Genomic DNA, 23,482 nt, shown 5'->3' with positions numbered 1-23,482 from the left:
TGATAGGCTGAACGGTGATACAAAAAAGTACACATACAGAGCCCGAGGTAACTGGGTTTCCTTATGGGGTGGGTAATTGTGTGCGCCCACTTATTTCAGTGTGCAGAGTGACAACGTTTCTGCTCACATATTATGAATGACACTCGGTGACTTTATTTAACTTGCAGTGAAGGATGTGCATGCTGTGATGGATATGTGGGGTTATATTTTAGTATCATAACATAACAGACCTTCACTGAGGATTGAAAGCCACTCTTGCCTGCGTGTGTGCTATAAATAAGTCGTGTTTCTTTAGAAAAGTAGATACAGTTCTAACCAGCAACTTAACTTTTTTATTTTAATTTTTTTCTGGTGGCGTTAATGATTTGAAAAGCAGATCAGCATAATACCCTAAAGCACATATAAATATCTGCCAGTTAAAGTTCTGAGTCATGGCACAGAAAAGTGTATTGTTCAGTGAAGCGTGTCTTATTTAAGTCCTCTTTTCAGAATACCAACAACACCTAAAATCATCTACAGCAGACATTAGCTACTGTACTTAAAGTTACTTAAGCACACAGCTGCTGTGCCACTGACACCTGTTCTTGGTGAAACCTGAGCAAGGAAACACCCACGAGACCAACACCTGCTGCTAACATTACCTTTTATTTAAAACAAGCTACTGCAGAGGAGCGAAAACCAAACTGAAACCACCAAACATCCCCATATTTAACAATTTGTGGATTGATTTCAAAAAGATATATTTACATAGCTTGTTATTCTTCTAATACTGTATGACTTTATTGACTGGACCTTTTCACTTTATCAAGTTGTGTTTCATAGGCCTCGCAAATCCTGAATCAATGGTGCTCCTGATTGATTTTCTTAGTCGAGTTTCTAGCGGAGCGTTCGCCCTCAGGCTTACACAAACACACCCCCGATGCACATCCTGCAGCTACAAACAGTTTATCCCCATGTGTCATTCATATCTTGGTAATTTACAACTATTTCACTTAGCTGAAGTCTCTCTGCTTGTCACAGATAATCCCCGAAAAAAATTGCAGTTAAATCTTCAGCTTCCAGTGTCCTATGTGTGGTCTCTTGCACCTGTAAATGTTTGTGTGTGTGTTTATTTATTTTCTGTCTTACCTGAATAAAGGGGTGGATGATTGCAGCTGAGAAATAAGGCAAAACAAAAGGTGATGGAGAGGAATTGGAGCAGAGAGAAGACAGAAGGGCAGGAGATGGAGGTAAGATGAGCAAGATGAAGGGGGGGACGACACAATATGACTTTTATAGCTGCTTCCGAACACATACACACTTACCCCATACACACAACATGCCCACCTCTCATTATACTCTATTTTCAGAGGGGAGGAGGAGGGGGGGTGTCAAGGTATGACGCAAGCACTGTTGGCCTGAGAGTGTGATCGTTTTCTGTTTTCTGTGCAGCACTACCATATCACACACGGGACTGGTAATAATACCACTTTATCTGTCTTGTTTGGACCGTACCCACATCTTCTGTCTTGATCTGTGCGTCTGTCAATACATTTGGTCCTGTCTCTCACACTCAGTATAACTAATAGCACTGGCTTGGCCATGTTATGAGAGGCTGTAGTTACAACTACTTTTAGAAAATGCCATCAAGGAGTTGCACATGTAGCACTGTGTGAAGTCCAGTTTCTTTATATTTTGTTAGGAAAATGGGGAGTAGGTGTAGCTGTTTGTTGAAAATTAAGGAAACATACATGGGAATACAGTATGTAAGGCAAATAAATGATGCTACAACCAATCAGACAGTATTTCATGGGGGATCCAACTCTGATACTTTTCTGTGTTCATCATTACACACAGTTTTGACAAGATGTCCAACGCTCAACCCAAAACCATGACAGAGCGTCCACCGTGTTTTACAGATAGCTGCACATGGTCTCTGTTGTACCTCACTTCTTACCTCACATCTTCATATGCATATTAATAAAGATTTGAACCAGAAAGGTCAAATTCAGATGCAGTGGTCCATCAGACCTGCTGGCACTGATTTTCAGTTTGGCATACCTCAGCCCTTTCTCCCCGTTCCCTTTCTTGAGAACGACTTCTTGACTCTTTGATTGAGACAATTTTTGATTACATTTCAGTGAACCGCAGATGGATCTTTTCCTAAAAGCCAGATTTTTGGATTGGATTTTTACCTTTTTCTTAAGGACATGGCTTTCAGATGGTGTTTATCTGCTGTAGATTATTTTTAAGACTGCCACGTCTTCTTTGTCCATCACTTGTTCAATTCTTGGCTATTTGGTATATTCAGAAAAAAACAGAAGAGAGCATAATTTGAGAGCAAATTATGTACTTTTGGAACATGCTACCAATAACAGAGAGCCTTAAGACAGCAGTCCCCAACCCCTGGACCGGTCCGTGAGTCGTTTGGTACCGGGCCACGAGAGTTGAGGCTCGGGCATGACATTTATAGTTTTCAGGGTTTTTATTGGTTTTTATCGTTATTTTGCATCGTTTTTATCGTTAATTTAGTTTCCCTGGGTCTTTTCCTGTGTGTTATGAATAAATCTTCTTTTTTTGGTACCGGTCAGGTTTTATTTTGTTGTATTTATCCTTTGTCTGTGAAAATATTGTCAGACATAAAACAGTCCGTGGCGCAAAAAAGGTTGGGGACTGCTGCCTTAAGATACACTTTCTTTAACTGTCTTTTGCTAAGTTCTCTGTTGTCTGTAGATGCAACTCTGAGTCTGGCTCTTTGGAAGGAAAATATAAAGGATAGATTGGTGGCTCAAGATTTGTAAATAGCACAGTATAAGTTCAGTGTACAAGATACCTTTGTTATACAGAGCTTTGCAGTACTCACTGCCTAATGTAATTCAGAGTGATTAAGAGCAGACACTAAAATTCAGTTTTTATAAGTAAAAGCTACTTAAAATAATGATCAACACCAAGGAACACTATGGCTGTGCTGGCAGCACGAGGTGTCCCAACACCTTCCTAAATTGCTTTATATTGGATTCATAACTTATTCTTGCATTTTATGAATGCATTCAAATGAATTCCACTGTATGAATTGTGCCAAAGAAATGCATTTAATTTTTTTTGATTTGCTAGGATTTCTAACTCATCCAAGGCAAAGTTATGCTGAAGAAGTCTGTTCTTCTTTCTTCTTTCCATCTTTTATCCAAGAGAAACTTTCCCCTCAACTTTTTCTCTCCCTATCTGTCCTTTCATCTTAACATTGTCCTATTTTTTATATCTAATTTCTCTGTCCATATCTTCCTACACCATACACCTGTGCTTATCAGTCTCTGTCTGTATAGGTTGTTAACTTTGTGCCTTTTTTGTTCTCCCCTTTTCTCCCTTTGGTTCGCTTATCTTTTGCTGAGTGATTTAGTAGGCCACCTTGCACCCAGTTAGTCAAGGCCAACAGAGAAATTTATTTGTAGTAGTGCATCTCTGAAAGAAAAGAAAAGTCAGTAAGATACTTTAGTTGTAATAAAACGGCAGCCAGTTAAAGATACGAAGGGCTTTTTTGTTTTTTACTGCAGAGATTTTCATTATGAGCATTAAATGAGATTTCATCCCTGGGAGTTCATGGTTGATTATACCACACTGCCAAGGTATTAGGCTTTCAACATCAAATATTCATTCTCTGCAAATTTTGTGTGGAAGAGAAAGCTGGAAATTACAGCACATTTTAAGCCTTAATAATGACTTGCTAATTACAGGTTTTAATAATCGAACACCTCCATGGTTAGATTTGACTGTTGGCTGTTAGTAATAGTAATGTCTGCCATGGTTTCCAGTGTAAAATTCAGGCACAAAATGTAGTAATGTTATGACATATTCAACTGCAGCTGACACTGTGACTAATAGTATTGTTAAAAAACCCATTACTAATTAAAGAACAAAAATAGCAACAAAAAAATGTAAACATTTTAAATTTAAAAGACTACCAAACATAAAAAGGGAAAATAAAATGTGACTCTCTGTTCCTTCATGTCCTGCGCTGACCCTCTGTTCTGTCCTGAGACACTCTTAGATTTCGCCTCTCTATTGAGTTACCCTCTCGTCAGCACTTTCCAGCATTGTAGAAGAATGGGAAAGGGAGGAGTGAGGTGGTGAGGACAACATGCTGGAAGGATTTGTAGTTGGTGGGGGTGGAGAACGGTCAGGAAGGGAGGATAGAGAAAGACACTGAGATACACAAAGAGGAATTTGCAGCTTGTTCATGAGATCTCTACAGTCTTGGTTTATTATTAGACTTGTCAAAGGTTTTTGACAGTGTCAACCAAAACATCCTTGATAGAAATGTGGCTTCACAGTGTTTACAACTTAGTAAAGAAAAGTCTGTAGCTAATAACAAAGATGATTAAAATAGAATTAACCTACTTTTTGGACTACAGTGGTCCCTTGTTTATCGCGGGAGTTACATTCTAAAAATAACTCACGATAGGTGAAATCCACAAAGTAGCCAACTTAATTTTTTACAATTAGTATAGATGTTTTAAGGCTGTAAAACCCCTCACTACACACTTTACACACTTTTCTCAGACAGGCATGAACATTTCCACACGTTTCTTTCATTTCTTTTGTTGGGGGGAACCTACAAACATACAGTACAGCACTTCGGAGTCACACTGCTAGCAATTGAAGATTCATGTAAATTTGAAAAGCTGAACGAATTCTGTACTGTACAGGAGACACGGCACGAGATCGATTGACAATGGTCTCCAGCCAGTCAGGATGCAGAACACAATGCGCTGTAAAAGACAACAAAACCCCAAACAAACAAACAAACAAAAAACCATGCAAAATTGCACAAAAAAATCAGTGAAACAGACAAGCTGCGAAAGTTGAGCCACGTTATAGCGAGTGACCGCTGTACATGAGTCCAACTACTTCTACTGCTCTCTTTGAATGGCCTACAGGGGTCTGCAAAAATATGCTTTTTATTTATTTATTTATTTATTGCTGATACGGCTTTTTATTTCACATCCATACCTAATTTGAATTTTGCTGACTTTCCTCAGTAGGTAGTCTCTTTATGGACCCACTTTCCCAATCAGTTCAATTCAGTTTTATTTACAGTTGTGGTCAGAAATTTACATACAGTATGGGCATGAATGTTGACTCTGTAATGACTTAAAAAAACATGAACTAGGTGCACAAGTTTGAATTTATTTTGGGTTTTCTGTAATACACAGGGTCAAAAGATTCTACAATGTCTTGAAACTGGGCAAGACAAAGGCTTAGTAACGTCTCATTAGTGATGATGATTGAATACAACTGGTACTTTCTCTTTGTCAGCATAAAAATGATTTCTTTGAGAGCACTCATTGGATTGACCAGTACACAGAACAATGGGAAAGTCCAAGGATCTAAGATCCAAGAAGGAGGACTGTAGATTTTCACATGTTGGCGAAGTCTCTTGGAACCGTTTCTTTACAACTCCAGATTCCTGGATCATCAGTTCAAACAATTGTACTTTAAGTACAAGTTGATTCAGATTCAGGAACAACCCTTTAACCACTAAGGCTCAGGCCTGTCATGCACTAGAAACTGCTGCCACACCAGCATTACTGTTGACATTAAAGTAAGTTTCACATCAGCATAGACTGAAAGGTTGCCCACCAAGAAAAAAGCCCCGGCTCCAAAATTGACAGTTTCACGCTCAACTGAAATTTGAGGCTGACCACACGGACAAGTCAAATGCTTTCTAGAGAAAGGTTGAAAGAGAGACTGAACTATTCTGTCATGATGACAAAAGATATGTTTGGAGGAGTAAAGCTGAAGCTTTCAAAGCTAATAACATTGTACTAGCTGTCAAGCATGCTGGTAGTAGCGTCATGTTCTAGGACTGTTTTGCAGCCAGTACTGGTACATTGCATAAAGTGGATGGAGTAATGAAGAAGGAGAAATGTTGTCTCCAAATGTTTCAACTTCACCTCACATCGGCAGTTAGACGGTTGAAACGTGGACACAATTGGATGTTTCAACAGGCCAATGATCCCAAATATGCACCATATTTTTCATTTGTGATGTCCATGTCTCTCTCTGAACTGGAGATTGCTATACATGCATTTATTTCCTCATGCTTGGACTATTGTAACTCACTGTCTAAGCATAAGGTTCTCTGGATCGTCTGCAGGTTGTGCAAAACGCTGCAGCTAGGCTTTTGACAAAATCCTCTAAGTATTCACATGTGACACCGTTGCTATCTGGGCTACACTGGCTTCCTGTTGAATTCAGAGTCCATTTTAAGATCCTGGTCTTGACTAATAGAGCTTTGCATGGACTGGCACCAGCCTACATCTCTGATATGCTACAGCCCTATGTCCCTAGCAGGTCCCTGAGGTCATCTGATCAGGGCTTACTTATTATAAAACAGACTAAGATGAGAACTGGTGATAGAGCTTTTGCCACTGTGGCCCCGAGACTGTGGAACTCTTTCCCCCAAACCGTAAGACTGTAGACTCAGTAGTTGTTTCAAAAACAACTAAAAACTCACCTTTTTAAACTGCTTCTGGTTAATTTTTGCCTGTTTTATATTGTCTGTTTTACCTTTTTGTGGCTTTTTATCTTATGTACAATACTTTGTGACTCTGTCTAGAAAGGTGCTATATAAATAAAATGCTATTTATTTTATTTATTTATGTGTAATTATGTGTTATATGTACGCTAACTGATGACTTCTTTATTGTGTTTGGGATTTTAGATGATCCCCAAATGAAATGAAAGTGCAAGAAATGAAGACCAAGAGTTTGAAGGCACAAATTGGGGTTATAATGGAGTGTGATTACTGCCAGAGAGAGTTACATAAATACAGTGTAGGCTGAAGAGACACTCGTGATTATAAACTGTTTAATTGGCCAAGACAGCTTAACACTGAAGTGAAAATAGGCAATGAAAAAAAACAGGGTGACTGCTATACAAGACAGTAGATTCAGAAATAGATAAATGATGTAGACACACATCAGACTGAAAATAGAGAGAATGTGAGAAAGACAGTGACAGACAGACACAGGGAGTAAAAGGAATTAAATTTGTTTTTAATCACCAACTTGCTATTCAGCAACAGGTGGTATATGACATCGTGGCAGGGGTAGCTACAAGCCACAGCTGTCTATGTGAATAAGTGTGTATGAGTGGTATTGATATCAGTGGGGCATCCCTTGTCTACTTAACCAAAGATTAGCAGATATTGGCCCTAAAAATAAACACAGGGGAACCCGGTGTGCTTACTGATCAGGGGTGGAGCTGGAGAATATCGGACGTTTCACTTGTACAGTCGGGACTCAAAGGCCTCGTTCGCTCAAGAAGAAATAGCATCTTACTCACTTGCAGAGTGTGGAAGCATGTCTTTTAACACAACTGCTAGAAGAATAGATGCGTTTGGGGGTGATATTTGTTCATTTACTCCCTGGATTCACAAATGAAACCCCAACAAAATTAAAGCTGCTGTGCCGAGTAACTCCGTATTAATGGATCAGATAATTTCATCCATGTAAGAATCGCAAAAAGTAACAGATAACAAATACCTGACTCTGCAGTTCCTCTCAGCAGAACAGAGCACCATTGAATCTGTTTCTTCTCTGCTCTACATCACTCTCATTAAGCAGCACCAGTAGTTTTAGTGAACTGCTACACTGCTTTCACAAGAATATGAATACTAACCAATGAACTTACTGAACAATCGATTTTGCCAGGAGTTGGTTAGTACTGCACTGTAATACATTTTCTTGAGAGGAGCAAAACTCTAATGTTTAGTTAATGTTAGTGTTCCTCCGTGAGATTAAGTATTGGAATTTCAGGAGCAGGACCACGCCTCCAAACACGCTCCTTCCGGTTCTCATCTTTATAGGTTCCCCCAGTTCTCCACCCTCCCTCCCCTTTTCTGTTCTTTAACGTCTTCACTTCTATTTAGTTCATGGGGATCTGCCAGGCCCGGGAGTCGTCGCCAGTCGCCTTCGAGGCCCTCCCCAAACCGCAGCTCATTTCATGTCCAAGCATTCCCCTTTACTTACTAAAACGCTGTCAAACCTAAAATGAGGATGTGGGCCCAGCCAGTGAATAGCAACTCTTGGGGTATAGATAACGGTATCACAGCTTATCTGCTTCACCGGCTGAGTGTCCATCAGGTCGATAACATTGATTATATGAAACTGCTTTTAATGTGATGTAAACTGCTTCAAGCTCAAGCAGATTTCTCAGACTCCGTCTCAAATATATAAAACTTGACATGGAAACTGACTCATTTTTGACCTGTGAGGTTTGCAGATCTTCGTGTCCACTTGTTTGCGCTTGACTGCAGCGATGCTCGAAACCTTGTCAGTTCAGCTCAGGCCAAAATGCACAGTAGAGTGGGAGAAGGAAGGCCCGCAGTTTTCCAAATGTGCACCACAGGCACCGGTGTTTGTGGTATATTTAGTTCTAATATTAGGGCCGGCGTGTGTGGGAGTGTGTGGGAGATGGTGAGTTTTTAAAGGAATGCACCAAGTTCTTGGGAGGTTAGCCTGTTACTCAGCCAACCTGTTAAATAATGAGAAACCAAATTTTTCCATTATCTGAAAGATTCCAGTTAGTCATGCTCATTGCTTATTACGTGCTATGTTTAGGGACGGTGGGTGACTAGCTTTGTGTCTATAATTACAACACTGGAACTCTAAAAAAGAGCTAAACCTAATCCTCACATCTCCTTTTTTTAATACTTACTGTTGCTGAAAACTGTGTGTCTTACTAATCTGACATTAGCTGAGTACAGTAATTACAAATATGCGTCATTTTACGTTATTCAAAACAAGTGTTAACAAGTGGCCATTAAATTCGATCTGAAGTGAAAGACATTGATCATCCTGTTATCATGCAGTGCACCACTGAGAAAACTTTGATCCTGGCATTCATGCAGACATTGCGTTCACACCACCCACCTAACATCACTGCAGAGCCTGTGTCTGTGTCAGTTCTCAGTCATCCAGGTCATGTTAATTTAAGGAACTAGGCGGTTAGGGACAACCCCCTCTAGGGTTTAAATACCTGGGACTCTCCACCTTTAGGTTTTAAATCTGAAGAAGCCTCTTGGATGAGCGGTAAAACATCTTCATGAAACTTAGAGAAGTCCAGTCGCCTTCTTTTCCAGCTTCTGCAGACCATTTGCACTCCCTGTGGCACCAGCACTCACCAACAGCAGCAGCCTCCCCGAGCAGACAATGACCCCTGCAATGTCGCAGAACCTGCTCAGAGCTGCCTCAGAAACACAAAACAAACATGAGCCTATGATGTCGTCTTGACTGAAGTCAAGTCATACAACATGAGCAACATACATAAGCATACACAAGCCTGCTCCACTGAGGCTGCACTGGTCTACATACTGGTGCCACCAGAGATCTTGTGTTCATGCACCGACAGGTCTGTTCTGACAACGTGGTGGAAATCTGCAGATTATTAGGAAGGTGGTTTCAGTGTTGCTGATGGTGGTGTGGATATCCAATATTTAGAATGTACACCTAGCATCAGAATGGGGAAGAAAGGTGATTTGAGTGATTTGAAACTTGGTGTGGTTGTTGTCTGAGTATTTGAGAAATTGCTGGTGCACTGGTATTTTCCCAACAAATCATCTGAGGTTTATAGCGTGCCACCATCGTGCTGTGTGGCATTCCAGAGGTAGATTTTAGATTTCGGCTCAGAGTTTTCATCACACAAAACAAAGACTCAGCATTTAGGTTACTGCCCAGCTTCACCTCTTCCTCTTTCTGCTTTCCTAATGATGTTACCATGGCAACAAGCTGCCGACATGTCAAACACAATCTGGGTGCTGAGACTTTCTGTCAGTCCCCCTTCTTCTGTTTCTCTGTGTGTATACGTGTGCACTGGTACCTGTCAACTTAATGGCTTATTAGATTTCATCAACACTTTTTTACAGCGTGCTTGTGTTTCAAAGATATAGTCCAAGGCCAGCATGCAATAAACTATATACAAACACTGTTACAGTACCCTCTTTTACAAGCGCACAAACACATAGGGAAACTCCTCCACTGACATGTATACGCATTCCCAACAGCAAATTCACCCGGACACACGTACACTCAAATGCGCAGAACAGACTCCAGCAGCTGGCCTGACCTTGAAGATAAATACACCCTTGAAAAATGCTTCTGCAATTCATGGCTGGCGGTGGTGTGTTATACGAGCAGCGTTTCAAAGGATCCATCTCGGGCTGCGTGAAAATAGATATGGAGTCAACACACACACACACATGCACACACACATCCATCTGTGCACCATCTTTTTCTCTCATGCACGCAAGGTCACTGTATTACACTCAATTTCTTGAACAAATCATCATTTTTTTCCATTTTCTCTCACTCTCCCGATTGTTCTTTCTTGTAGTTGAGTATTTTGCTGTTTGCACACTGAGTGTAACTGAATCACATGACTGCAACTGCTCCAATCTCTTGTCAATCTGAGCATGTAGATTTGCCACTAATCTGCTGATTTAGGTGTAGTTACAATTCTTGTGATTCACTGTGCTGGCTTAAAGCAGATGTTGTTTCTTTGTGTGCAGCTGTCCAGCTATAAACAAGTGCTGAGCTTGGATATAACTGTAAAAAAAAGTAACGAGTATGTGAAAGTCATCAGTTAGTCAATAACTTTCGTGGCATCTTGAGCACTTAGAAAACCATTTTATACTGGACGGTAAATCAGTTCGTTTTTTGTTTCTATCCAACTCCCACACATTAACAACTGCACTGACATCTAGTGTTTGAAGCTTTAATAACCCCATATTTAATGTTTGAACTGTTCAAAACATTTTATTGCACAATTATGTCCCTTCATTGGAATGTCAGCGTCACTAGCTGCTGCCTTTATTAACTTATGAATGTCAGTAACGAGAGACACCCGACAGGTGAGCGCTGAATGAAGGCAGGCTAGTGTCAAAGTGTGTGTGCATGAGATAAGATGTGAGAGAAAAACTGACTAAATAGGTGGTGGAGAAAGCTTGTCCTGAACACGCCTTCAAGAACTGTTCTGATCTCACCATTATGCTTCTCAGTCAAAAGCCAATAAGAGCCTTTGTAAGAGGCTTTGTACACATGCACCGTGTACACATGCACAGTGTACACATGCAGTCGTTATTACTGTAAATAGCTCATTCTGGTAGGCATTTGTTCTCAGTTAAAACACTTTACTGTACATGTAAAGATCTCTGTTTGACATCCTAATTTATTATCTGATCGCAAAATGCGGTCAGCAAAAATGACCAGTCATGCACGTCACTTAAAGATTTTTCAATTTTTCTTTTTTTTCTGTCTAATTTATGTCAGTTAAATTTAAACCGTGTCTCTCAAAAATCAAAGTTCCCTGTATCAGGGTTTTACACAGTATGAAAGGCCGGATAAATGACACTGTTATTAGAAAGGTGCTGCTCTGAGAAAAGTTGGAGGAATTTGGCATTTTTCAGGTCGTTGTTTTGGTTTTTCTCCTTTTGTTTTGACGCCATAATGCAATGGTTACAACAGTAATTGATGAAACACAGAGACATGCTACTTCAGCTTTCTCCTACAGTCCAACATCCCTGGTTAACCTGTTGGAGTATAAATGAAGTGTGCATGTGAGCATGAATGGTTGCCCGTCTCTCTGTGTTAGCTCGTTGATAGACTGACGACCTGCTCAGGGTTTATCCCACCTCTCGTCCTCTGACAGCAGCCAGCTCTCCTTTCCGGCACCCTGAACTGAAGCGGCAGAAGAAAATGAATAAATGGTTGGATGGATGGAGATTTCTCAGGTTTTTATTTCACGTTTTCAGTCATTACGTAGTTTTATTTTCACTTGCTTTTTTAAACTTTGGATTCACTGGCTAGGTTTAAGAAAAGATTGTGCCTTCTTTCAACACATTATCTTAAAAAAGTCCTTTACTTGCATTTGTATAATAATAATAATGATGACAAGTTGGAAGTGAGATCATCGCACATCTAAAGATATCTTCTGCATATCTGTGAGACGCCATTATGATGTAGTTCTTTTAGTAGCTAAAGAGCCAGATATTTCTCTCCGAGGTAAAATGAGAATGGATATTCAGCTTTATTGAGTCTGTTCCATTTGAAAATAGCTAATTACCACATTATGACAGCTTTATGGAGTTATAATATGGCAGTGCTGGGTTTACAGATTGTTCTACAGAACCATCAAGCATAAAAATGCCATCTAATACACACTGACACCATTGGCAGTTGTAATTTCCTCCTTGTGCCTCTGTACTGCAGGTATTATATTATTCTGAGCTAAATGACAAAAGTGAGAGGGGTCCTGCTCGGAGACCATCTGTGTACCCTGTAATCTGCCTTCTGTGTACCTCGGGTATTAAATGTTAACCCATGTTTGGCCTTTGCCTCAAAACTTCCTGTTTTTTTTTATTTTAAATAACAGAGAAAATAATATGTGTGGTTACAGTTAAACATGCTGGCAGTTCAATGATTATTGATCACTTGTACTTAACTGTGACTCTGGGCTTAAACTGAGATATAGCAGATGCAAAGGTCTGGTGGAGCAGACCTGACAGGGCAGGTAAACTTATGGCATGTTCACTGAGTATCAGAGTACATTCACACGTTTTCAGATGTCTTATTCAGCTTAGGTTATATAGAGATGTGTGCTGTTTATTTCTATTTCAACACTGATTTAAAGAGTGTTGAACTACAGGAATATTTGTAAACAAATCCTTTATCCATTATATTAGGTCAAAAATAAGTTTACTCGATGTTTCATGGTTAAACACAACTGAAAATTGTATTCAGTGGTCAACATTTGCAGTTAACTATAGACATACAGGATGGCAGCGGAAATCGGACCTATTTAGTTTGCACAGATGCGGTGCAGTGTGTCCAACAAGGCTATCACTACTGAAGAGGCCTCTTACTTGGTCACAGGAATCTTGCTAATCAGTTCAAGTTATTTATTGTAATTTTAACTTCCTGGTGGTGGATGTGGCTGGTTGTACATATACTCTGAGGAAGTGTTTCAAAAATAAACCATGAAAGGGACAAAATCCTGAGAAATGCTTGGGGAGTCCCAGTGCTTCATGTAAACCACACAGTTCTATTTTAAAATCTGCCACCGAAACTGGTTTACAGAAGGGGAGCGGCACCTTAAAACTCAAACACACACACACAAAATGAAATTTATTTATAGCTGAAAATATATATACATAACATATGTATAATGTATATTATTCAGTGCATGTTACTGGTGAGAGTCTTTTGAGGGGTGCTCAAGGACACAAAATTCGTTCAGCTAGTAGCAAGCATATTGCATTTTAGTATGATTTTCTGAGCATTGTAACGTCACAACATCAAGAAAGCTTCAACTGCCTCCAGGATGTTACAGTGCACACACACACACACGCACACACACACACATTACATAGCATCAAAAACATAATTTGGGAGCGCCGACGCATTGCCAGCTGCCAGCCAAGGATCTGATGTCCTTTGTCATTTTAGTCGTTGTCCTTAACCTCCACCTTATCCTTGGCGGTTTTGAAAGAAAAACCGTTTTCTTGAGGTTTGAGCCACGAAGCAAAAAACATTTGCAAACAGTATATTGCACTATATACTGTTTATACCCCCCCCCCCCCCAGGGATTGGATCCTAGAATCGCCCCTGGCGCACATTCAGAAACTATAGAAATTCGAAACCTGCTGATTAATAATTCTGCTTCCAATTTACAACTTATATTGAAAAAGAAAGAAAGTGAAAAAGAAACCGAGATCAGCTCTCGCAACGTGCGCGATGCCTTGCCAGTGCAAAGAAGCGTGAAGTGTGTCACACATGCTGGGTTCATGGAGTACTTACTTGTAAAGTGTGTAAACACAGGCACAAACAGATGGAGCACATTTACGATGGCTCTGAAGGACCGAAAAATCCAGTACGAAAGGCTGTACACCACAGATATCTAAACGCTCACTAAGTCGCATCTAAGTCCGCATACGGTTATTTTCTGCTTGAGTGTTTGAGTTTTTATCCTTATGCGTTTTTGTTTCCAGTGAAATTTACGCTTTTACCACATGGATTGTCAGCTGATGACGCCTGTGCGTGTTATCTGTATGTGTGCAGTGAGACTTCCCCACACATCTGTGTGGCCAAACGCGCGCACCCGTCTGCTGATCTTTTTTTTAAGGAACTTTCGCTTCCTGTTGCTTTTCTCCGCACTATTGCGCTTGTCAGTTTGAAAGTCAGTCAGCCTGTGGTGTGTGTGAAAAGTGCTTTGTTCACTAGCAGCTTTAAAGTTTCTTCTGCGTTCATCATCATGTCTCTGCCGCAGCAGTTACGCGACCAAAGGTGAGTCTGTCTACAGGTGACAGGTTAGAGTCGGTGAGCCGATGTTTTGCGCACAGACTGGCTGCGAAGTTCATTTCTGATCGCTGGTGAATAATTGTAACATATCTAATTTGATCTAAAAAGACCAAACTAAATCAAGATCAGCATGTTTTATGGTTGTTTTACTCATACAGCTGTCATCATGTTAAAAACAAAACCTTTTTAATTGTAGATTATGTTTTTCTTTGTTTGCTTGTGTGTGTGTGTGTGTGTGTGTGTGTGTGTGTGTGTGTGTGTGTGTGTGTGTGTGTGTGTGTGTGTGTGTAAGTTTTTCTTTGTGTCATTTTTGTCTTAAATGATCTGGTCTTGTTGCTTTAGTGACTTTGATCAGCTCCCTCTCAACATCCCAATCAGCGCCACCATTGCTGATATCGAGGAGATTAAAGGCTTCATCGACTACTTTGTAAGCATTAAAAAAACTAAAGGGCTGAGATGTTTTTCACTGAGACTGGCTCAGAATACCAGGCTCAGCTGTTTCTTTTTCTCTTTCATTCATGCCTCCGTTTCTCTCTCAGAGGTTCGTGATTGAGGTGAAGACTAAAGGAGAGAGTAAGTACCTAATCTACAGGAGGTACCGGGAATTTTTCAACCTCCACCAGATCCTCGAGGCCAGGTACTCTTCAGAAAACCTGGCCAAACTGGGCCCAAACACCTGCATCTTGCCTCCTCTTCCAGGTGTGTGTGTGGGTGTGCACTGTTGATCGTCAGTGGCATGCACGGTGCAAGATTTCATGTCGCTCAAATATGCGCTTGTTAGTGTCCGGCTGCTGGCAGATTGGTTGTTATGCCCTCTGAAGCTTATCTAAATCTTTTCAGGCATGCCTCGTACTCGGACTATGTCAACAGTCACAGCTTCTGATTTTCAGTCTTGCTAAATTGCTTTTCTGAATTGCATGGTATGTGCTGTGATTTCCACCATGGCAGAAATGGCCCACATAAGAGCTGGTGGGTTCACTAACTCAAGGCAAACAGACTGAATTTGAATATGTTCCCTAAAAGTCAAACAATAGTTTGGTCTAGTGTGAAATATTGTAATGAGTGTGGGAAAATGGTATCTACTGTAATGGTTAGTTTCACAGTTTAGCTGTGTCAAAGTTACACAAAGGGAACTCCTACTGGATCCTTCCTGTATTGTCGCTCCATAACCTTACATGCTTGCATGCTTATTCTCCTCCATGCATAGGAGAGCAGGTTCACAGAGACACCTGACTGAATTTCCTCTCTGTCTCTGGAAGAACTGAAACCCCTCTGAATACTCTTTACTAAATGCATACGGCTGCTGTGTTTGTTGCTGTGCTTACATTTTGTTGTTTTGATTTTGTTTTTCTCATGTATTCAGGGGGAGATTGAGACATAATTGGATGCCTTTAGTGAATTAATATTGATATTATAAAGAATAAAAACTGTTGCGTCCCTTAAAGATTTGATTAAGTTTGGTGGGAGCTCACTTCTATTCAAATCCGATTCTATTTAAGCCACAAGAGCTTAGTTATAGCACACTTTAGGCACCCATTGCTGCATAATAATGTGAAGCATGAGTGCTCCAAATGCTGCATTTACAATCCTCTTTCTCCACCGAGACATCCGCAGAAAGAAGATTGAGATCTACTTTTGCTCAGCTGAAGTAAAATGGGTTTAGAATGAAGTTTATATTCTACCAAACCCAGTGAACTTTATTGTGCATTTTCTTTTATTCGCGCTCGAATCTTTAGACACACTTGAAGCATTTACTGTCATGTTATGTGGCTAAATGTCAAAAATCCAGCATTACAAGCCAGCAGGTATCATGGTGCCCCTACAAGGTCAGTTTAAACCAAACCATACATCAGAGGACAGTAATTCCTTTAATCCACAACGATTGACATTCAGATTAGTCAGGAAAGAGCATATGGAAAGAAGGGCAGATGAATGCCACGGGCAAAATACAGAGACTAACTTGAATAGAGAAGGGAAAGAAGAGCAAAATTGAAGGGGAAGATTTTGAGAGGCAGTAAGAAGAGGCTGATTTATTCATTCATCCATTTCCAGGGGCTTCAGGTATGTAGCAGCCGACGGAGCAGAGAAACCCAAGCACCCTTTTTGTAGTAATCAGTGACTTGTATGCTGAAGCACCAGCTGGGGGATACAATTGCTCCATCGTGACCACTTTTGTCCCTGGATTATCTGTGTCGGGAACAAATCTAAACTCAGCAGAGCAGGACATCGACTCACTTTAGCATGCTAGTTAGCTGCAGGTTGATACTGAGGTTTTTCTTACTGATGGAATATACTGACTTGACTGATTTCATCATGATTTGGTGACTTTAAAACAGCCATTTTAAACAAGCATTGCATCCCTACCATTACTGAAATTAAAAGTACAGCCAAACATTCTGCTAGCTTGTGCTTAAACTATACATGCTAGTTTGTACTCAAGGTTAATGGGCTCTTTGCTATGATGGCTAAGATGGTGCATTTCTTATGTTATCACTGAAGTTCTTGAAAACTCCTATCATGGCTTCACTTAACTGGAGTATTATCACTGTTACTTCACTTCTTAAATGCTGTCAAAATGAAAACTACTATCTTAAAAGAGACCTTATAAAGACTACAACTGTAAAAGTATTTTGAAACATCCATACCTTATGCCTAGAGTTTTATATTGAGTCGCTTCTTGCTGGGTACTTAAGTGTCTGTGAACAGAACTTTACTTTTGAAGGGAGGCTGAATCATATAAGTAGAAATAAGAAAGAAGTTCAACCAACAGAGTGCATCTAGACAGTTAACTCATTCACTGCCAGGGTTTTTGAGCATTTTTACTCATTTTTGAAGAGCCACAGAAAACTGTGTGTTATGATCATATAAACGCTGAACCTACCAAAATGAAGAACAGACTCTCTTCTTCCATCCAAAAAAAAAAGCTTGTTTCTACCATTTTCCATTCTTTAGTAATCAGCTGTAGAAGAGAGGTGGGTTCCACCAAAAATGCCTGTTTTGACCACAAAAAGGGAGAAAACGAGCTTTTTGTGAAAAATACATTTCAAGCAGTCTGATGTTCACTGACAAGCTGCCCGAGGTTGTATTCTAGCCCCTCCCATTGGAAACGTAATTGACGTCTATAGACGTCAATGGCAGTCAACGTAAGTTTTTCAATTGACGTCTATAGACGTCAATGGCAGTGAATGAGTTAACAATCTGGAAGAAAAGTCACTTTCCACTGCAAATGAGCTGCTGTCGAAGAAGATTAAGCTCTGGATGAAATGCCTGTACTGGCCACAATGAAACAAAAAATTTAAATTAGGAAAAGTTGGTAAGTGTGATAATGAGTCAACTACTGAAGTGCTTTTTAGAGCTCACTGACAGGCAGAGAAGACGGAGGTATGTGAATCCCGTTTCTAACCCACCTAGTTTTTAATATACAGTAGTTAATGAAGGTTTTAATTTGATCAATTTTGACAGCATTGATGAAAAGACAGGGTTATACTAGCAGGGCACTCAGATCTCTACTAAAACCCAACAGTCTGATAGTCATTTGTTAAAAAATAATGTAAAAGATTGGTTAATTAAATTCCTACTCTAGCGTTCACCTGCCCATATTCATATAATTCCGTAAATACATCATCTAGTGGTCCGAACACAAGAATTATTGAGCAGTAAGCTAACAGGCTTCAGAGTTCCCACTGTGGTGTAATTTTTTCTTTACATGAGAGCACACCCATTGCCTCCAACTCATGTAGCTGCTGCTGCTGGCAGGCGCTGGAGCAGGCTGTAGCTGTGGCTGGAATCCAGGGCCTCAAGCCTTTATCACAAGCACTGTTTGATCATTCTAACACCAAGTAAGCCTGCCATTTTTGGATGATATCTGTTAGCTGCCAAGTTTACATTTGACTCTTTGGTCCAAAATGCAGCAACACAGATTCTTTAGCATAGTGTCAGTTACACTGCTGCCAGCTCCAAGTTAACATTTAGTCAACAAAAACATTTAGTTAGACCTAGCTAACCTCGTTACAGTAGTCCCAAAAGGTTGATCTGTTTATCTGGATGTAGGGTTTTCAGTGGGAGGAGTGTTTCATCACTCATCCAAGTGACTTCCTCCGTATCAGCTGACTGCAGGTTTCCCCAACCAATGACTGGAACTAGCCCACTGAATGAACATTGGGCTGTGAGATCAGTTCCTTGATCTCACAGCCCAATGTTCATTGAGAGACGTTTCGTCACGTTTCGTCACTCATCCTTCGTGACTGAAGAAGTCACTTGGATGAGCGACGAAACGTTTCTCCCACTTTTGGGATTTACTTACTTAGATGATTGAGCATGCATCAAGGCCCGTTACAGGAGATCTGGTGATTCTTTGCTAATGTTAAAACACCCATTTTGAACAAGTAGTCTTCCAAAATTGCCAATATTAATGGATTAGTCCAGAAAGGTTATAAATGTTGCGCTTCACGGAGAATTTGATCAGATGAAAGCATACCGAACAATCAAAAGACTAGCTGACATGGGCACTGCAGCCCAGCAGATGTAATTTCAAATTGTCTCCGAGATCTTTAAGAGACCAAAATTAGAATTAATAGGTTCTTCTTTCCAATCCCACCTAACAAATTTCATTGAAAAGCTGGCTCGGTAGTTTTTCTGTAGTCCTGCTAAGAGACAGCCAAACATGCCAAAGCAATCACACTCTGCACTGCTATTCACCTTGATGATGGATGTAGGATAAAATAATCAAAAGCACAGAGACTTGAGATAAAATATTGTAATGTGAAAGCCAAAGTATATTCAGGCCTCAGTCACTGTTTGTGCTGCTGTGTGGCTGTGTCTGTCCTCATCTGCTCTGTGGCTTTGGCTTTATTCAGCTCATTGTTTCCCCATAAGTCTGTCTGTCTGGGAGGCGGCGTCAGTGTCTGTATTGATTATCAGTGGCTGGAAACCAACATGTGCACCAATAAAAGCCTGAGGGCTTTGAATGGGTGGCTCGGAGCATTGATTTAAGAAGGATGAGGACAGACAGAGGTGATTGTTTTGTGTGTAGATTACAAATAGATTACAGATTTATTTCTGTGGATTCACAGGCTTTAGCTTGGTTATTAACTTGTCATTGTCATTATTAAACATTATATTTACTTGGCAAAATGGCTCTGTCTCATCATTAGAACTACTAGTCACATTATAGTTGCAGTTTTCATTTGATTCAATTTAAAATACAAAACTAAAGTAAAAATGCATTTAAACTAGCTTATAAAAGTGAGCCATTGAGGACTTGCACAAAAACTAAAAAGTCTGCATGTAGGGAAACACAAGTTGAGATGGGTACTGGACAGCTGGTTATTGGCACTTAACAAAAACAACAACCCAAACTTAATACCGTACATGGTGGTTGGATGTTGTTGGTATTGAAGTGGGACACTACAGTAAATTAAAGTCAGGGGAAAAAGTTGATCAAATACACTTTGGTGACCATTTGCCTCAGGTTGAGACATAGTGGGGGTGTCCAAATTCATGGGCTGCATCCTCCTGAGGCCGCATTTGTAGGCTGATTACGTCACAGCGACGTGACGAAGGCTGTCCAAATTCGTAGACTCCTCTGAATTCAGCCGACAAATGCATCCTCCTTTTCCGCAAATTTGAAGGATGGGTCAGGTGTATCCTTCGTGGCCCACCATATCCCAGAATTCTTAGCGCAGCCCAGCCAATTCCGGTTTTCAACAATGGCGGCCGCTACTAAGTTTTAATATTACTCTTATTACTCTTTCTGGGTCCCAAAATACACTTTTAACATAAAAACATGTGTAAACTTCAAATATCTGCTCAGTTTATCAAGATATCACATATTTGCAAAAGTGCTCCGACGTTTTCGGAGACGTCTGTTACCCACCAGCTCGATAGCTAGCCGGGAAACTCCCGGCAAATCATTGTCAGATCACTGCGGTCGTTTGCTACTCAGGTTAAACGTGATATATAAGTCACTTGGGGCGATCGTGGCTCAAGAGTTCGCCTTGTAATCGGAAGGTTGCCGGTTCGAGCCCCGGCTTGGACAGTCTCGGTCGTTGTGTCCTTGGACAAGACACTTCACCCGTTGCCTACTGGTGGTGGTCAGAGGGCCTGGTGGCGCCAGTGTCCGGCAGCCTCGCCTCTGTCAGTGCGCCCCAGGGTGGCTGTGGCTACAATGTAGCTTGCCATCACCAGTGTGTGAATGTGTGGATGACTGGATATGTAAAGCGCTTTGGGGTCCTCAGGGACTAGTAAAGCGCTATATAAATACAGGCCATTTACTTAGATAACCTAAAAATGTTATTATTTGGCTGTTTTTCAGTGTTTTGTTTTTTTTGTGAATAAATCAGTCTGGCAGAGATTAAAGTTATTTGATAAAATAAAACTTCCCTCGGGTGGGTTCCTCCTTGGTTTTCATTGAGCTGAATAAACATCAAACAGAAAACTGATTAAACAGAAGTGTGAGATGGTCGAGAATTTACGTCTGTGTCCTGTTATATTTTAGATAGCAAGGAGCAGACGGCTGAGTTTATTAAACTCCACCAAGACAGTGGTGATGCAAATCTGAAGGCTAGACTGTCCAATTTCACAGCTGTTTACTTCCAGCCTACCCGACCTTCTGAGGACCCGGCCCACGTGGACCGCGAAGGATGGGTCCTCAGGAGGATGCAGCCCATGAATTTGGACACCCCTACTGTCACTTCAGCTCTTCTTTGATTCTGTGTTTAGCTATGTACAAAGCGCTAATGTTGCCATGCTAGCATGCGAACATACTCAGTTGCAATGCTAAAATGCTCATGTTCAGCGGGTGCAGTGTTTTCCATCATTATCATTTTAGCTATTTTTGTGTTATTTTGCTAGCTTTGCTGATTACTACAAAACTGAAAGCATATTTCATGTTGATGGGCATGCCATTAATGTTTCTAAAATGTCCCCATAAACTACTGAAGTATCACTGAAACTGCATCATATCCTTTATAGGCCAGATTCACCACTCAAATGCCCCAGACAATTATTTAACAGGACAAAAAAAGAGGGCTGAAGGAGCCATAACTACACTTACAGTATTTACTGGAACATAAAAAAACTGTCTATGTAGAGCCTACAGTCAAATCTAAATAAATCATGTAAAAGTTTACTGAGCTTGACCCCTCAAGATGTGAGGAAAAAAATATATTTTTTCCTCCAACACAAGCCATCTTTAAAAGGGGTATAAGCTGTGTCTACTGCAGTATTTTAGCTGGTTTGTAAAATTATTATTATTTAAATTATTATTTAAAAATATTTTTAAAGTTTAACTTTACTGGCTTTTAAATATTAGGGGGAAAAAAGCCTTCATTAGCTACACATTAGGAACCAGTGGAAACTTTTACTGATCTTGTGTATTTTAGAGGTGCTGTCTTATAACTAGAGCCAAATCCTTTGCAATCCATTAAAACCAGGCTCTTACTCTCTGATTTCTTAATTCTCCTGTGTGTCCTGCTTAAAGGGTTTCTTTCTTGTTCTTTCTTTTCAGGCATCGTTCAGAATGCTTTTCTGTTCCCTCAGCTAATGTCAAGGTCATTATGAATCATTATAAATCACTATGATCAACCTACCAAATTACAGCTGCTTAAGTCATATGTTTGATTTCTTATTAAAAAGCAAGAACGCTTTTACTAAAAAAGACTCTATAGTAAAGATTTTACGATTTTACAATTTGTTGTAACATGTACCGCCATATCTCGCAATGCCAGCTGCTATATCGGGAAAGTTCTACTTTTCTACAAACTCTGATTTAACGTCTGCCACTGAGGAGTCTGTTGGATAATATTAGATCTGATGGGTTTAATTGCAGTGCCAGATCTCATCAGGATGGGAAGGGAATAAGAAAGACAGGGGAGAGAGTGAAGGGAGACAGGCGAGGATGGGTGATGATTTTGAGGGCAGAAAAAAAAAAAGACAGCAGAAAAGGATCGAGGTCTGTCTTTTCAAATAAAGCTATTCTCATTAAGGAGACGTAAATAATGTTTCAGTATCATGTGTGCGTTTCTTTGTTTCTTTCTTGTGAGCTTGGTGCTATGTTATGCTTTTCTATCTTAAATGTTGATTTCTGAGTCATACGTGACAGCTATAAATTCAAGGTCAAAGGAGCATTTAGGTGAGTGGATGGGTGACTGCAGTGAGTGAGTAAATGAATGAACTTGTGCCTGCAAGTGATTGAGTGAGTTATCGTGCTCCACAGTGAATGAGACAAGGGAAATTGAGTGAAGAGAGAGGGCTGAGGGTCATTAAGACTGTGCTAAATTTGATTTAACAGCAGGGTTAGATGGCCTTGGATGAATTGGTGGGGCCCGATTTAGACTGTTAGGAGTCTGTGCTGTGCCTCGTAATTTTTTTGACTGGACGTAATGTGATATTAGGAAGAGTAATATGCTATTTTCACAATCTTTTAAAGTAAGGAGTATTTGCCTTGTTTAGGACAGGATAAATGTGTTAGCTGTCTAACACATTGACATATGAGTTGGGCTACACCCTTAATCGTTGAATTAAGGTATTTTCAGTCCCACAGATAAAAGAAGTATAAAATCAAGCGCCTAGCGATGCAGTCTGCCTGCATGAACATTTGCCCAGCTGTACGTAGTGTTATTGCTAAATGAATGAGTTTGGGAATCACGGCAACTCGGCAATGAAGCGGCAGGTCACCTAAAGTTACAGAGCGAGTTTTACTAGCAATTTGCTAACACGCTACTTTAAAACTGTTTAGCATCAAAAAAGTGCTGCTGGTTTTTACAGAGTGACAAGATTATATGTAATAGGTGGGAACAGAGTGCAACTGACCCTGTTACATTTGTATTTCTGGGAGTTCCTTTCTTAAAATGCGGAATGTAATTAGGAGAATATTTAAATCATATACACAAAAGGATTCACTAACATCCGCAACGTGCAGTTTGCTGCTAATTGCAATGGTATTTAAAGCCAATAAAAGCATGCCTGATAATGAAATGAACTGACTGTTCTTGTGTTTAAGAAACAGTGCATCTTTTGTAGAAATTCAAATCAAATTCAAATTTTATTTGTCACACACACACAACCATACACAGTATGACATGGGGGTGAAATGCTTGTAGCTGTACAATGCCCGACCATTAAATGACAGAAGAAAAGTTTTACAATAT

General features: G+C 40.2%; 2 protein-coding genes across 3 annotated transcripts in view; one reads left to right on the top strand and one right to left on the bottom strand.

Annotated features, from left to right (window-relative positions):
- pvalb7 (parvalbumin 7) overlaps window positions 1-23,482 on the bottom strand; it is a 45,417-nt gene that overhangs the window by 4,419 nt on the left and 17,516 nt on the right. Inside the window, exon 1 of one of the 2 annotated variants that reach the window (XM_085458615.1) lies at window positions 1,129-1,270. The exons of the other annotated variant lie outside the window; for it this stretch is intronic. The gene's annotated coding sequence lies outside the window, so the exon portion shown is untranslated. Of the gene's footprint in view, window positions 1-1,128; window positions 1,271-23,482 lie in introns of those variants that run through there. 2 annotated transcript variants of the gene reach the window in all.
- The window catches only part of ncf4 (neutrophil cytosolic factor 4), a 42,742-nt gene continuing 33,351 nt past the window's right edge, over window positions 14,092-23,482 (top strand). Inside the window, exons 1-3 of the mRNA XM_085458614.1 lie at window positions 14,092-14,318; window positions 14,676-14,760; window positions 14,873-15,032. Of these exons, the coding sequence (XP_085314740.1) occupies window positions 14,287-14,318; window positions 14,676-14,760; window positions 14,873-15,032 (277 nt within the window). The 5' untranslated portion in view covers window positions 14,092-14,286. The remainder of the gene's footprint in view (window positions 14,319-14,675; window positions 14,761-14,872; window positions 15,033-23,482) is intronic.

The sequence above is a fragment of the Copadichromis virginalis genome, linkage group LG6, assembly GCF_057382275.1.
Source record: "Copadichromis virginalis isolate Kocher_CV1m ecotype Utaka linkage group LG6, C_Virginalis_male_GT1.1, whole genome shotgun sequence".
Lineage (NCBI taxonomy): Eukaryota > Metazoa > Chordata > Actinopteri > Cichliformes > Cichlidae > Copadichromis > Copadichromis virginalis.
Note: the sequence above shows the minus strand (reverse complement) of the source record. Positions and strands in the feature narration are given on the sequence as shown.